Genomic DNA, 16,785 nt, shown 5'->3' on the forward strand with positions numbered 1-16,785 from the left:
CAACTTGCAAAAGCATGTCTTGCTGTCATCTGTTTTCAGGTGCTTCTTGACAGTCCTCTAAAATATAGTGAATGAAAGCATCCACAATTTGGTTCATTTATTCACTTTCCAGTTAATTTTAAAAATGAACACTTTGGGGCTGGTGGTATATCTAAGTGGTAGAGTGCTTAACTAGCATGTGCAAGGCCCTGGGTTAGATACCCATCACTATACTGCACAATAATGATTAGCAGTTTTGGCATTTGGTAAGTAAATTCATGTCTAGAATATTACAAATTTTATTGCTGGTAAAGTTTTGTTTTTGTTGTTGACTTATTGGAAACAATTTTACTATAGTTACACATACAATTTGTAGATTTTTCAAATCCTATTTGTAACCATCCAAGCAAAAAGCATACAATAGTGATTGTGTAATTTATTCAAAACTTTATTTAGTTGCCTTTTAAATGTATGTAAAAAAAAGGACACGTTATGTATGTTTTAGGTTTTAATATTTACTTCCACAAGCAATGAGACATTGTAATGTAAGAAAACTACCAAATCAAATACACATATGAGCCACCTAGTGGTCAAATATTATTGTCACTTTCAGTTTATGGTTAAACTAAGCATTGTCACTCCTAAACAACCACTGGACTGAACTTGTGATTTAGAAAGCTAGATTGGATCAAGTGATAGATTTTTGTTTCATATGCCTATCATTGCATGTAAGTATCTTTACTCTGTGTGATGTCTGCATAATCTGTCAGTGATAGCTGGTTTTGGACAAGATCTGTAAGAAGGTGGTTTTGGATGAGACACAGCAGTCCTGAAGCAACATGTGGTGACGCTGAAGTCACACTCTTTGCAGTCCCTTTACAGAAATCATTGTTCCAGATCTTAAAATAACCATGCTCTGATTAAAGAAAACTGTGAATCCCTTATGAATGCCATCTTGTTTGATAGCTGGAGAAGCTGAGAAAAGTAACCCTGATGTTGCCTAGTACTGGTTTTGTGCAGTAGCTCTGAGTATGTGGTGAAACTTTGGATAAGGAAATAACAGTGAGTTAGTTTGATTGACATGTTCGAATATAATTGCAATTATATTCCTAACTAAAAGGATCAGCAGGGACCCTAGTAAAATTCTGTTGCCTTGGAATCATTACATCTGACTCAAAATCATGGCTAATGCTTCTCCTAAATATGTGCATGGGTGAATATGCCTGCATCCTTTTATATATATATATATTTTGTGTGTGTGTGTGTCAGCAGGTATTTGGATTGCAGGATAAGCTTTTCAATTTGCTTTCTTGGCCTTTTGGCAGGTACAAAGGTATTGACTTGTTTCATGATAAGAACGCCATAGAAATGAAAGCTGTAAGTGGGTCTTTAAGCACTCAGAAATTAAAAAGGTCATTTTTAACTCATTGTGGGTGCTGTGGTCAGGAGCAGCTCATAAAAAAAGCAAGGAAAGTCCCACTTCACTTTCAATATTCGTTTTTACTTTCTCTGAGAATGTTTCCATTTAGTATTGAAACATGCAGACATGATATGCACTTTCTTTTCCTGAGCTCTAATCAAATTACTAAAAGGCAACAAAATATGCAACCAGTAAATGTTAAAAGTCAATAAATAAAACATTTTTAATATCAAGGAAAAGACCTAACTAAGCAATCCCAGAGGAAATTTGAATTAGCTCTAGAGATACATATATGGAAAGTTGTTCTACCCATTTGAATCTTTTATAAGATGTGTAAAATTATCAGAAATCAAAAAAAGGAACTGAGGCAAAAAGGCAAATATTAAAAATGTTGATGATCTTTATCAGGTATTACTTTGCCAATATCACAGAAATGAAATTCTTGAACCTATTCTGACATTGAAAGACATTTCTAATATGGCAGAAATCTAATTTCACTGCGGAGTCACACGCAGCGTTGTCAGCCTCAGCAGACACTTTGGATACAATTCATAGGACGCACAGTGTCAAGTAAAACGTGAGCACAGTTCAGGATGGGCAAGAGGTGCTGGAGCCGCAGCATCCACAGATCCTTAAGCTCTATATTGAACACTTGAACTTCAAATGCTGGAATGAAAGTTGATATTCTCTATAACTTAAAATTTCTGGGGATAGAAGCAGTGTGAAGGACAAAGAACTAAGCGGAAGAGTTTGCATGGTCAGCCCCCCTATATGGACAAGGCTGTCGCAGCTCTCAGGGGCTGAATCTAGGCTGAGCTGGTCCTTTGTTTTGACTTAATCCTTCTCGTCCTTGTGCTTTCTGGAGTGCAACTGCATCCAAATTTCAGCTTCTGCTGCAAACTGCATCCCTCCCTGCCTTGCATTTAGTCTAACCAACCCGGTGGTAGTATTTAGGCTTCTAATCAGAGATCGTTCTACACATACTCTCTCTGCTTTACCTGGATTCTGTACCTGAAAGTGACACACCTGCTCGTTTAACACACACTAATCAAGTTGAGCAGAGTGTTTTCTTATTTTGGTGGTAACAGGGCAAGTGGATGATCACTCATACAAAGAAGGGTGATTTGAGGTAGGGGAACAGTATCTGGAAAAGGGGGCACATTTCTTTTTTTTTTTTAATATTTTATTTTTTAGTTTTCGGCAGACACAACATCTTTGTTTGTATGTGGTGCTGAGGATCGAACCCGGGCCGCACGCATGCCAGGCGAGCGCGCTACCACTTGAGCCACATCCCCAGCCCGAGGGGGCACATTTCTTATGCTCCCCTGACAGGCAGTCAGTTCCACAAAACTGATATAAGTGACATTTCTATTTCAAAGTTAGTGAAATGCTGTAGCACCTTATCTTCTCCCATTTGTATTTCAGGGGTCTTCAGATTATTGGGACAAATCCTAGGAGTGGATAATGTACCTTGTAACGTTGTTAAAACATAGTGATATGACTTCAAAACAGAACACGTGCCTCTCTAGCGGGCAGTATCTTTATTAAAGACTTCCTTTACCTTGTGAGACTTTTTCTGTCAAGGGTAATAGGACCATTTGAAAGACCAAGGTCAGACCCTACAATCTCAGATACAAGCAAAGCCTTGGAATGTTTCAGATCTCAACCACCTACTTCTGTCTTCTTTTTGTATGTACAGAGAGATGATCAGGTAAGACTACATGAAGCCCACTTAATCTTATTTATGGAGATTAAAAGAAAGTCAGCCTTTTTTTTTCTTTTTCACCTTGAAAGGCCTTTAGTGGAGAGGCACCAAGCCAAGCCCCACCCAGCCCCTAGGGCAGGTCCTAACACTCAGGATAGAAATGGCAAAAGCACAGTTCTGCACAGGCTGTGTCTCTTCAGTGCAGAGTTCTGCTCAGCACACCTGGATCATTATAGACGTCACCACTTTGTCAAAGGCCCTGGACTGGATGCGGTCTCCAGGGTTGTAGAAGGGGTTGCACACCATGTCTGTGCAGAAGCTATGCAGCTTCCAGATCATGCTGCAGATTTCATTGTCTCGAAGGGCTGTGTTGGAGGAATCTACCACAATGACAAACTTCACCTTGGAGTTGGTCACATAGCCGTATGCCTTATAGTCCTCTATTGGGTAGAGCAGGCTCAGGTAGGGCTCCCTCTGGTTCACCAGGGCCTTCCCCAGGGTGGAGATCTTCTCATCCGCCACATCCACGGAGGTGTGCACCATGTAGTGGAATTCAGCTCATTCTCCATGGGGGTGCTGTGGATGTACAGAGGGTAATTCTCCTTGGCAATCACTGCGATACACACCACCATCATAAGTGCAAAATAAGCATTATGTATTCATACGTCTTTGAGGTCACACCTCTATCTCAGATACAGTTGTTCTTTCACAGAGAAAAATCTATGTAAAAAGATGATTACATCAGTTTTCAAGATGGCAGATTAGAGGAGGTCACTTTCCTGGCTGATCCATGGAGTGAAACCAAGAAAGCAGACAGGCAGCTTCTCAGCAAGGTGGGTAAACAACAACAACAAAAGGGCAGGGAGATTTACTAGAATTTAAAACTGGACATTCAAAGCAGATCAGGGACTCAGAAGGTTTGATATAATAACATAAAGGAGAAATCCCCAGCGGTACAGCTGCTGTCTCAGCCTGGTTAGAAAGGAGTGGTCCCTCCATGAGAATAGTGGACAGATAAGGGAAGGAAAGGAACCTGAATGTTTAGGAGGCCAGAGGCTCATCTGGGTATGGAGAGATCAAGGACATTGCCCGACTAAACTGCTTGGGCATTATCCTTGTGTGGGAGAGAAGCTGCCATCTCTCCAGGTGGCGTGCAGAGGACAGAGGAAGGAATCATTCTGCAGCCACAGTACAGGCCAGCTGCGGGAGCTGATTCCGGCAAATCCAAGGTTGGCCTGAAATACAGGCCTGGTCAACCCCCACTACACAAGACACAGTGAGCCCAAGTGGCCAGGGGAAAATCAAACATGGAAAGAGGTTTACACAGGGGACAACTGGTTGTGGAAACCCCCAGGATCTCCCTCTCCCCCTCCAATCTGGCTGCTTGCAGGACCAATGAATAACCCAATCAATAAATGGGCTAAGGAACTGAACAGACACTTCACAAAAGAAGAAATAGGAATTGTCCACAAATATATGGAAAAATGTTCAACATCACTAGCAAGTAGAGAAATGCAAATTAAAACTACACTGAGATTTCATCTCACTTCAGTCAGACGGCAGTTATAAAGAATACACGTAACAATAAATGTTGGCGAGGATGTGGGAAAAAAAGTACACTCCTACATTGCTGGTGGGACTGCAAATTGGTACAACCACTTGGAAAAGCAGTATAGAGATTCCTCAGAAAACTTGGAATGGAAAATCCTTGACCCAATTATCCCATTCCTTGGCATGTAGCGAAAGGACTTAAAATCAGGGTACTATAGTGACACAGCCATCCATATTCATAGCAGCTCAATTCACAGTAGCTAAGCTCTTGAACCAATATAGGTGCCCTTCAATAGATAAATTGATAGAGAAAATGTGGTGCACATACACACTGAATATTACTCAGCCATAAAAAAAAGAATGAAATTATGGCATTTGCCTGTAAGTGGATGGAACTGGAGGCTATCGTGCTAAGTAAAATAAGCTGACCCCCCAAATCCAAAGGTTGAATATTCTCTCTGATATGTGGATGCTGACTCACAGTAGGCTGGGGGGGAGGGAGGAGTGGGAAGTTCACCTGATTGAGGGGAAAAATGGGGGCAAGTATGGAGGGATGGGAATGGGAAAGACAGTAGAATGAACTGGATATAACTTTGCTTTGTTCATATATGAACACACAACCAATGTAACTCTACATCATATACAACCACAAGAATGAGAAGTTATATTGTAAGTATGTATGATATGTCGAAATACATTCTACTGTCATGTATAAAAGAACAACAACAACAGAAATACATGATTACTATACGAATAACCCAAGGTAGGCTTTGTATATTTTGGCTGTGATCCAGGATTGAAATGGCAGGTGAGCAGATTGACAATTATAATGTCCTCATTAGAAATCAGTTTGGTAATGTTTCATGAAACTGAATTACTTTCCCAAACCCTTTTATACCTGAGGTCATGATGATAGGATAATTCTGGGAGAGTGACTACTGGGTGAGTTCCATGGATGTGCTGGACAAAGGGCTGATTCACATCCCAGGCAGGACAGAGAGAAGACCAGGATTTATGCTACTTGGAACACCATTCATACGCATTTAGTGTATGAAGAATTGTTCAATTCTGGAATTTTCTACCTACCAGACTGTAGCTGACCTGCCTGAAATGAGGGAAAGCGAAACTGGATAAGGGGAACTGCTGTGTTGAGTTTGGGACTGAATATTATTTTCAGTTTAGTGAATGAGTTTTGAGATTTGTAATGAAGTGTGTTTGAAATAAAATCTTGCTTCAGTGTTCTTTATTCCCAATGTCTGACTGCTCAACACAGTCTCCACTGTAAGTTCCAAGTAGTGATTATGTTCAGATAACTTATAGCAGAATTCCAACAACAACAAAATTGGTCTCTTTAAAAAATTTAAATGCACTTTATTTAGCACAAGCTCTGCCTTTTAAAAATTAAGTGTTTCTGGGATGGGGGTATAGCTCGGTGGTAGATCTCACGTTTAGCCTGTAGGAAGCCATGGGTTCAAATTTCCAGCACCAAAAAATAAAAAAATAATAAATAAATACAAATTAGGTGTTTAATTCCCCCAAGTTTATATATATATATATATATATATATACTGTTAGAAACCCCCTGGAAATTCCCTGTACAGTGTTCTATTTTAGATATCCCACTGATGCAGCGTTACCACATCTATCTGGGGTCATGGTGGGGAGGAGGCTCCCTGCCTCTCCCAGGCCACTGAGAATTGATGTGACTATCTTCCCCTCGACATGCAGGGGTATACAGAGCTATTCCTGAGGTAGAGTTTCAACACAAAATCTCAGCAGAGCACAAAATAAAAAATAATTATGAAAAAAATTAAATTGGCAAAATCATCAAATCATTGCTTGTGAATAATACTGTTTTCAAAGTCCAAGAGCAGCCCTCAGAAATGGGACCAGATCTTGTTGTTCTCTCAGAGAACTGCAGAATTGAAACAGAGACATACTCACGGGAAGAGGAAGAAAAATGGCTCACCAGACAAGACAATGCCCCAGGTGTTGAATACTTAGATCTGATGAGCATCTAAGCCAAGCAACGAGGTCAGCACAGTTGGTATAAGTGCTCAATAACAGGAACATCACCTCCAAGATTATGGTTGGTTTCCATGCCGTTTGCATGTTCTTACAAGTGACTGGAATAAGAATTTCCAGTTACTGCTATTCAAGGGGGTCCCCAACATGGGCTGTTCGCCTGTGATGAGTCCTGCTGACTACACACAGCTCAGCTGGGCTCACAGACATCTGCTTCAAAGCTGAGCTTGTGTTGTGGTTTTGAAAAGGCTCCCTGGAGCCCATAGTTGCAGACCGTGTCGATGTGTGGCCGCCCATCTCAAGCTCTCCTTCTCAAAATCCTGCCTTTCCATTCACTGATTTGAAAACCACCACAGCTGATGTAATAAGGTCAGAGCTTTGTCGCCATGCCCATGTTCCTGGGTTCCTCTGGTTGTGGCCGAGCTGGGCTCTGTCCTTCCTTTCGGCATTTGGCAGAGTAGAGGATGTATATGCTTCTTATCAGGAAAATGCCAGCGATGACTGCAAAATAACTCCCGTAAACTAAAAACTGGAGAAAAACGAATAATCAGCCACATATAAAATCTGACCACCTATGTCATTGACATCGTGGAATGATGCTGTCAGCTTGCTTGGATGATGGGGAAACTGAGACCCAGGATCTGAGGATGGGTCATGTTGATTAGACAATCCACTCTTCTATCTTAGAAGAATCAAGTGTGAAAATATAAGCAATTCAGGGATAGGGAGTCACTGGTTTGGAGGCAGATTGTCTAAACTCAAATCCCAGCTGCTGTTATCAATAGTGAAAGCACATTACATCCTACCGATTTATCTAGGGGTCCATGTTTGGAGGCTGGAATAGTGTTTTGTGCTATGTCTCAAACTCTTGGCTTGTGCCACCAGGCCTGACTTATGTGCAGTGTCTGTAAGGAAGAATTTAAGACCCCAAGGCTACTTCTTACCTCCCTTACCCAGGTAAATATCGACCTTCATGGTGTTATAATATAATTAAGGAATCATGTGTTTTTAAGTTTGCCTAGCCAAGGAATTTAAGAAATCAAAATATTGTTAGCTGTTGAAGAACTTTGGAGGCAACCTAGTTATTCTACATTCCCAGCAACTACATGAGAAGGAAAACAGAAGTCCTGGAGCTTACCTGCATGGTGACTGGCAGGTTGAGCCCTCTCTGATCCACCACAATCACAGTCATGACAGTCTGAATCAACAAGGCAATAAAGGTGTTCATTCCGAACACCAGGGCATAGCGCTCCACACTTAGGTTCACCGCGATCTGAAATCTACCATGAGATGTCAGACAAGTATTTTAACCACAAGATACAGAAGAGTCTTACCTTCAAAAGCTAGCAACTGGAGAGAACACAGTGTTGTTAATTGTACTTCTTGTCTAAATCCCTCAGTATACACGGACAGGCAGAGCAAAGGAATTAAATATCATTAAAGGCTGAATTAAGGATAACATGGGAAAAGTCCTCCTATCCAACTTAGTGCTTGCCAGAAATTAATCCTGAGTTCCTGAGTGTCTTAAATTCTCATAACATAAGAATATTGGCTGTCATCTGATCTTAGATACTGTTTCCCAGTAAATTTTTTTTTCTTTAGTATTATCTGTTTACTGCTAATTGCTGGCATGGACAAAGTTTGGTATATCAATTATTCTTTGGAAGATCCAGACCTTGAGTGCTTGTACAATTGAGTAAATCTGAATTTAATCTGTATTTATATAGATTTTTAAACTCTTACTATATTCGTTGAAATACAGGTGAAAGGCTTTGGACTTTGAATTTTTTTTTATGTAAAGAAAAAATGGAATCCTATCTTAAAGTCTTCACCTTAAAAAACAACAACGAAAACCTCCAGACAAGAGTTTATCCATTAAGCCAGGGCAACACAGGGGAAAATAAACTTGCCAACTTGTTTCTTCTCCTTCCTTTGTCCCATGATGCTTTTCCTGCAGCTCTAACTCAATGTCTCCTCAATTGTTTATCAAAGACTTTTCACAAGTTAAAAACAAATCAACCTGATAAAGTTGCTTCAACTTTTTTTCATGCACCTTGAAATTCAAGGGTTTCTCATCTCTTTAGTTACTATTAAAGCACATTTCCTGTATCCAGCTTTAACTATACTTATATGAACCATATCATTCTTTAGTCATTTTCTAAAACATCTCTCTGAAAAAAATGCAAAGATTATAGGAAATTCTATATCCCAGAGATCTTCTTAGAGAAATAATTAAATACCATTTGGTTCCATGTATCAGGGCAACCACACGTTTCTTTTAATATTTTTATCTACTTTATTTCAGTATTCAATTTTTTAGAAATTTCCCGAGAATATTTGGTTCACAGAAAAGTATGTGCTTGGAATTACTAAAGCAGCTAAATGAGATTAGGGATGAAATCTAAACTTCAGCATTTACATTACACCTTGTTATGGAAAATTGTTGGAAATAAAAAATAAAACCCTGATAATGTACCATTGCTTCTGTTTTATCACGAAGAAATTAAAAAAAAATCATTGAAACCAGACAATGTATCATTGCTTTTGATTTAGAAGGTAGCAGAACTTTTTTCCTGAATGACTAATCTGAGCAATATTCAGATAACAAATGGTTAAACGGAAAGATGACTTGGTTGCATTGGGTTTAAAATTAAGTAGTTTTAATATTGCAATTAAATTTAATATTGCAAGTAAATATTGCAATCATTAAATGTCACAATTGATTGCAATATTGTGTTTTAATATTGCAATTACATTCAATATTGCAATTGATTAAAATCCTTCTGAAGTTCTCAGAGGAACTTCAGGAATAAAAGAGAGGAAAAAATGCTTTGTAATACTCACACTGCTATGGTTATGAGAAGCATATAGCTGGACTTGAACACCAAATAGCCAGTGTAGCACACCCAGATGCTGAGTGTGTAATGCATGAGGAGCAGAGACCCTGCGCTGAACGTGGAGAAGATGGCCAGAGCCAGCTCCCCCAGGAGATCCCAGTTGATTTTCACATAACCCACTGCGAAGGCAGCCAGGGCCCCTGAAAACAAAACACGGGGAAGATCAACACACTGACTTTGCACACAGAAACCATCCACACACCTCAAACACTTGGTTCTTGAGCAATTCTGAAAGATGAATACATTGCTTTCACCAAAATTATGTGATCTATCTGAATGAAGATCTATCCTTATTCATCCAGGTTTTCTTCTCTTTTCATTTCCTATTTCTCAGTTACTTCGTCATACACTTTAAATTAGTATCTATAACATACCAGGCATTAGACTAGGCAGAGGGTCCAAAAACATTCCTACTCACAGCAGGAAGATTGGATAATCGACAAGAGATTGGATAATTGATGGTAATTAGGGTTAGTAATTGTGGTTCTCCTTAACAAAGTGAAAGGCATTTAAGTTTCAAAAGACTGGAAATTGATGAATTAATTTTCCCATATGTTATCTAAGAATGGGCCATATCTACAAAGGAGTATTTCCTCCAAGAATTTGGAAGGTAGGAGCAATCATTCCAATGAGCCAATTTGGGCACAGTTTTGGTTTTCAGGAGTGACACTGAAGTCCCCCAAAGATAGACAATAACAAAACAAAGACCACATGAGTTTTCTGAAACTTTTTAGATGAGGGTGTGGAAAAACCTCACTTCCTAAAAAATATCTTCAAAGCCTCATTTGACATTTAAGTTTCCATTTGCAAGGCTGTAAATATTTATTGTATAAAAAACTTCAAAGGCAGATTTCTCTCTGATATTAGAGTCTTGACTCTCACACCTCTTCCAAGTCTTATTATTTTTTTAAAAAAAACATAAAACTACTTTTAAAAATTGGTGGTGTATAGGATTGCTGGGATGAGTACTAGTTAGATCATTGACAAGACTCTTTCAGTGAGTTTTTGGAAGCCTTAATGAATTTTCAAAAATAATTAATAAAAACTCATTAATTAGGCAAATCTTTTTCCTTTTGATATTAAAAACAATTCTGAAAGAACAAGGAATACTACATCACTTGTCCAAATGATGAAATGGAGCCTGAGGAATTCAATAACAATTTATTTGGTTCTAAGGTCTGAGATCTCGAATTACTTTTACCTATACCCAAATATTAAGTAAAAGGTTATGATACTCCCATTTTTCCAGAATATTCCAATCTTGGAAAAAAAATAGCATGCTTCTGAACAGAGCTAATTATTTACCACTCTGGAAATGTTTAGTACTTGGAGAAATGAATTTAAAATGTAGCCCATCAAAGGAAGATAAAGTGATGTTTACCTACCTCCAAATGTTGCAATAGCTTCTACTGCTCCATTATAGATGGAGGAATCTTGGGATGGGGCCTTGTCATCCCACAGGATCTGCACATAGTTCAAAACCTGGTTAAAACCCGCTGTGGAAAAAGCCCACCACAGGGACCAGTAGAAAAGACGCTTTGAGGAGTAGCACTCCCGCAGATCCTGGAACCACTGCACGCAGCTCCTCAAAGCCTCATGTTTGGGCTTGGGGCTGCTGGCCTGGCTCTCCTCCCCATGCCTGGGAAGGCTGCCTGCTTCTTGGTGGGCTGCTTCGTCACCTCTAAGGGCTTCCTCTGGGATGGCAGTCTGTCCTGGTGTCTTCTGAGAAGCTTGTTTGCTGGGTTTTGCGTGGAAAAACATGCTCTTCTTGGGCATTGGCAGAAAGAGTGAGAAGAAGAAAGCCATGGAGACAGAGGCCAAGGAGATGACATTGAGGTGGAAGTAGGACACGTTTGCCAGGGAAACCAGGAGCTGGGCCAGCACCGAGGCCGCTGTGTAGGCCACCAGCGTGACACTCCGACAGTAGCCGCTCACCTTCTGGTAGTGCTCTGGGCTGACCACACTGTAGATGTAGGCATAGTAGGCCACCTCGGTGGCCGACACCAGACCATAGACAAATTCAACCAGCTGCATGATCTTCACTCCTTGGCCAAACAGGAGCAGCAGCCAGGTGACGATGAAGCTTATCCCCTGTAAGACAATGACCGGCTTGTAGCGGACGTAATCAGTGAGGACAAACACGGGGAGCAGCAGCACCAGGTAAGAGTAGGTCCAAACAGGAAGGATCTCGTTGGTGATCTGCAAAGTGAGACACAGTGTGACCATGAGCCCGGCCATCTCTAGGGGACCTGCAGTGAGTACCTCACATTCCGTAGCTCACCAGATATTCTTGTGGAATCACATGATTGAAAACAGATTTTTAAGGTAACCTCTAAAAGATATTCCCCTTTCCCACGGGGGTCCAAAAGCAACCAGAACCTTTCCCTCCACCAAAGAAAGGTGGGGGGAATCCTACCTAACTTATATACTTACACTGTCCCAGGAGAATATATTGGGAGAGTGGGCAATCAGAATTTTATTTTATAGTAAATTTAAGTTTTATTAATATGTACAGTTAAGTGTATTAGTTAAAAAGCTACCCCTGCCCCTTTGGTTTTCCAAGTCTTAAAAAAAAATTCCTGTTTTTTTTTTTTTTTTTTTTTTAGTATTAGGGATTAAACCCAGATGCACACTACTTTTGAGGTCCCTCTAAATTCAGAAGGTTGGCCTTGAACTTGTGATCCTCTTGTCTACGGGTCATGACTCACTGGGATTACAGGTGTGACTACCATCTCTGGCTCCTTTGTTGCCGAATTGCTTGGGGGTACTGAAACCTTCACCGCAAGTGATTTTACAGAACAGGCTTGCTTTTCAGCCCTGCCACCTCACCACCAGTAAACCCGCACCAATCAGCCCTCTTGGTGGAGCCACCCATAACGTTTTCATGGCTGTGGCTGGAGGTGGTAAAACCAGCCCAGGATACTTTTCTAGCCGGTGGGGACATTTTCTGGTTGCATTCATTTTAAAGAAAAAGAATCTTTTTGGGGAGAGGGTACTGGGAATGGAACTCAGGGGAGCTTAACCACTGAGCTACATCCCCAGCTCTTTTTATTTTAAGACAGGATCTTGCTAAATTATTTAGGTCTCACTAAGTTGCTGAAGCTGCCTTTGAACTTGCCACCTTCCTGCTTCCCTTCCAGGTTGCTGGGTTATGGGCATGTGCCACCCAAGTCCAGTGAGACAGATCTTTTAAGTAAGAGAATTTGGCTTTCTAGGGAAGGAGGGAGTGCTGGGAGAGAAAGCTGTTAATGTCTCACCTGCTGCTAAATAATTTTTTAAAAATTGTTTTTAGTTGTATGTGGACACAATACCTTTATTTTATTTATTTTTATGTGGTGCTGAGGATAGAACCCCAAACCTCATACAAGTTAGGCAAGAGTTCTATCACTGAGCCACAACTGCAATCCCTATTAAATAGTTTTAAAACTGAATAACAACCTAAAGAAATATGGAATGTGTCACTTAACAATGAGGACATATTCTGAAAAATGCATCACTGAGCACTTTTCATTGAGCAATTTTCTTTGTGTACTTACACAACCCCAGATGGCATAGATTACTACATGCCTAGGTATGTCGTATATATGGTATAGCCTATTGCTCCCAGGCCATGATGAACAAAATACCAGGAGATTAAATTACATTCAAGAGAAAAAGATGTGGTCAAGAGATGGCGGCAAACAGGAGATACGTAAACACCCACAAGCAATAAAGATGTAGGAGGCTGCTGCTGGTGGTCCTGGGCATGCTGTTCCATACTTGTCTTGTTACAAGTAGGACTACATTCTAAAACAGTGATTAAAAACCACAAAGTGGTAAATGCATAAACCAGGAAGTCATTTATTATTATTAAGAAGTATTAGGGCTGGGGCTGTAGCTCAATGGTAGAGTGCTTGCCTCGCACCACATGAAAATATATAAAGATTTTTTTTTAAAAAGAAGAATTGTTATAGCCAGGCATCACACACATGCCTGTGATCTCACTGACTTTCAAGTTTGAAGCTAGCCTGAGCAACTTAGTGAGAGCCTCACTCACGATAAATAATAAAAAAAAAGGGTTGGGGGGGTGCTGTGGCTGTGGCTCAGTGGTGGAGCACTTGCCTAGCACATGCGAGGCACTGGGTTTGAGACTTAGCACCGCATACAGAAATAAACAAATTGAATAAAGGCATGATGTCCATCTACTACTACAAAAATAAATAAATAAATTTAAGAAAAAGGGCTGGGGATATAGGTAAGCGGAAGTGCACCTTGGGTTTAATCCACAGCAAAAAGAAAGAAAGGAAGGAAGGAAGGAAGGAAGGGAGGAAGGAAGGAAGGAAGGAAGGAAGAAAAAATACATATACTATATATGGTACACAATTATACACATTATATTTTTATATGCATGGCAGTGTGGTAGATTTGTTGATACTCACATTGATACAATCACAAGAGTAATGCATTGTGCTGTGACTTAAGTTGGCTATGGCATCACTAGATGAAAGGAAGTTTTCAGCCTTTTCAGCTCTGTTGCAATCTTATGGGACCACCATCATGTAGATTCTTCGATGGCTTTGTTATGTGATGCATAATTATATTTAAATTTTCTATTAGATATTGTTTATACCCAGCAGCCTTCCAGTTCACTAGGACTAGAGCCTGTGCTTAGAATTGACTTTTTTTTTTTTTTTAGGGTAAGTGTAATAAAGTCAATAAAGATCTGAAAGGTTCCTATGCATTGAGACTAATGTCAGGACTATTATACAGGTAATATGCTTGGCTGCCCAGTTTTGCAAATGTGAGGAGGAAGCATAACTCCATTGTGTGACAAGTACTATGAAAATGGAACTCACTGAGGTTTTCAAATTAAATGAGACCTATGTCCTTGTTCAAGTCCTGTAAAACTGAAGTCCATTAAGATATGTATGTGTATTAACTTACCTCTGTGCTGGTCAGGTTTTTATTTGGTCCAGATAAATATGGGATAAGGAATGGTTCTGAGGGTCTCATCATGGAGAAAAATCCAAATAAACAGAGGATCACAGTGGGATAAATCCAGGAATTGCTCCGTGAAGTTCTCAAACAATCCATGGCTAATCAAATGGAAACAAAAATTAAGTAATTTCTTTTTTTCTTTCCTTTTTTTTCCTTTTTTTTTTTGGAGGTGCTGGGGATCAAAACCAGAGCCTTATGCATGAAAAGCAACTGTTCTATCTCTGAACTCCATCTGGGGACCCTCTACATGTTTTATGAAAGGCTAGAGTTTCATCCATTTGTGTTGAAACAAAAAAGTGAATAATGAATAGGTGTTCTCAAATGTTGCTCAGGTGAGTCAGTCATGCCCTCCTCTGTCAATTAACTTCTTTTTAATTATCACTGAGGGAAGCAATAATGGTTATAAGTAGCTAGTAGTTATTGACAAGCAGTGTTCCAACACAGGAATGAACCTAAGGAAAGCGCTAGCCAATGGACTGGTGTACATGGGCCAGGTAAAGCAGTTCCAAGAGAACAGGTGGAACTACTCCAACCTTCCACTCCCTGCCCACTCCACTGGGTAGAGATTCCGAGACTGTCAGCACAAGGGCAGCATTTGTTTATTCATGCATTCACCTCTCCAGCCGACTGTGCTTGCCTAGCATTTTGCTAGACACAGAATAAATACCCAAGATATTTGTTAGGTATGTCCCATCTTCTAAGAATTTATAATTCTTCAGTTAAAAGATTAAACTGGACAAAGACCTGACTTGCTGACTTTTGTCACTGGTAGGCTATTACTTTTTTATTTGTATTTTATTTTGGGGGGGCACTGAGGCTGTGAATGCTGGGCAAGCCCACCACCACTGGCCATACCTCTAGCTCTTCTACTTTTCATCATAACTGGGCTCTTCTGGAATCCTGCGGTTTCACACCACTCAATATGGGCAGGTAGTCAATTAATACTTTATACTTTTTCCTAGCACAGAAATTACCTGAAATTCAAACTTCAGACATATAACACAAGAGGCTCTCATTTGTCATCACACAGCAAACAAACAAAACTAGCCTTATTTTATGTTGGCTGAACTTGAAAACATTTGTTTTTTTTTGTCTTGATAATTACAGTGTGTGTAAGAATACTCATTCCTATGCCTTCATGTTTGAGATTCAGCTTAGTTGTATTTTTGGTGGTCCTGATTGTGGTTAACTTCTGAGAATATTCATAAGAAGGAAACTAACCTGTTGTAGGATGCTTTTCTGTGTATTATCTTATCAAAGCCTCATAGCAACTATAAAATACATCATTTCCCCAAATTCTGAGTTGACTATATAGAAAATCCGTGATGTTCAATGACTACATTCAAACCACATGGTCAAGTCCTGAAGCCAGGGGTCCCCAGCTCCCATTAGGATGCTCCCCCCACTCCACTGGCCTCACTCCTATGGCCCCTCCCCTCTGCTGCAGGGGGTTAATAATGAAACCCTGTTTTCACAGTGAGGAAAGGAAATGTTTTCACAAACATGTCCACATGTTTGTGGCTTAATCACATGTGTGGCTTAATCTAGAGAGCTTCCAGAGGCTATGAAGGTTTGAAAGTGGGCCAGAGAGAGGTAAAAGGGTGCTTTTCCAGAAGAACTAGTCTTCTGGGTGGAACTCCAGGTGTCCAGGCATAGGATCTTGCTGAGTCACGCCACAGCTTGTCACCTACCCAGCTTTGTCACAACGTGGCTCCAAACAGATGCATAGTTTTTCTCTTAAGTTAAATAAGGTAAACACCATTTTTTAAGAAACAGTGTAGAGAACAAGATGATCAGATTTTGGAACCAGGATTGTGACAACAGTGAACAGTGATGACAGTGTAAAAGTTCTGTCCAGGGCAAATCGGGGTTGACGGTCCTTGGCTTATTCCCTCACACCAGAAATCATGGGCTTTCTCTTCTTCCTGGGATGCCGCTGGGTTTGCTGGGAACTTCTCACAGGAAAGGGCATCCTCGCTAGTCCATTACTAAGGTCATCTTTTGAAGGGTGGTCTTGATGGGGTGGCATGTGCTGACTCCACATCTGGAACATTCTGTCCATCTGTGCTGACCATGGATTGGACAACCAACTCCAAGTCATCTTCTCCACGTATCGCAGAGACCTAGGACTACTCCCATGGCTGCCTGCTGTCAGAAGGCCCCTGGATTCCTTAACTGTCTCCTTACGCTCTGGATATTGCTGCCCATCTAGGTATAGCTGAGAAGGTCAA

General features: G+C 40.4%; 1 protein-coding gene and 1 pseudogene across 1 annotated transcript; both read right to left on the reverse strand.

Moving 5' to 3' along the window:
• Positions 1-3,317: 3,317 nt before the first annotated feature.
• LOC113188098 (trafficking protein particle complex subunit 2-like protein) lies at positions 3,318-3,736 on the reverse strand (annotated as a pseudogene).
• Positions 3,737-7,050: 3,314 nt separating this feature from the next.
• Slc19a3 (solute carrier family 19 member 3) lies at positions 7,051-14,650 on the reverse strand. Its single transcript, XM_077795182.1, has 5 exons — positions 14,501-14,650; positions 10,963-11,776; positions 9,525-9,717; positions 7,819-7,960; positions 7,051-7,209 (listed from the first exon to the last, which is right to left on the reverse strand). Exons 1-5 carry the CDS (start codon positions 14,648-14,650, stop codon positions 7,051-7,053), a joined length of 1,458 nt encoding a protein of 485 aa, XP_077651308.1.
• Positions 14,651-16,785: the final 2,135 nt, after the last annotated feature.

The sequence above is a fragment of the Urocitellus parryii genome, chromosome 1, assembly GCF_045843805.1.
Source record: "Urocitellus parryii isolate mUroPar1 chromosome 1, mUroPar1.hap1, whole genome shotgun sequence".
NCBI lineage: Eukaryota > Metazoa > Chordata > Mammalia > Rodentia > Sciuridae > Urocitellus > Urocitellus parryii.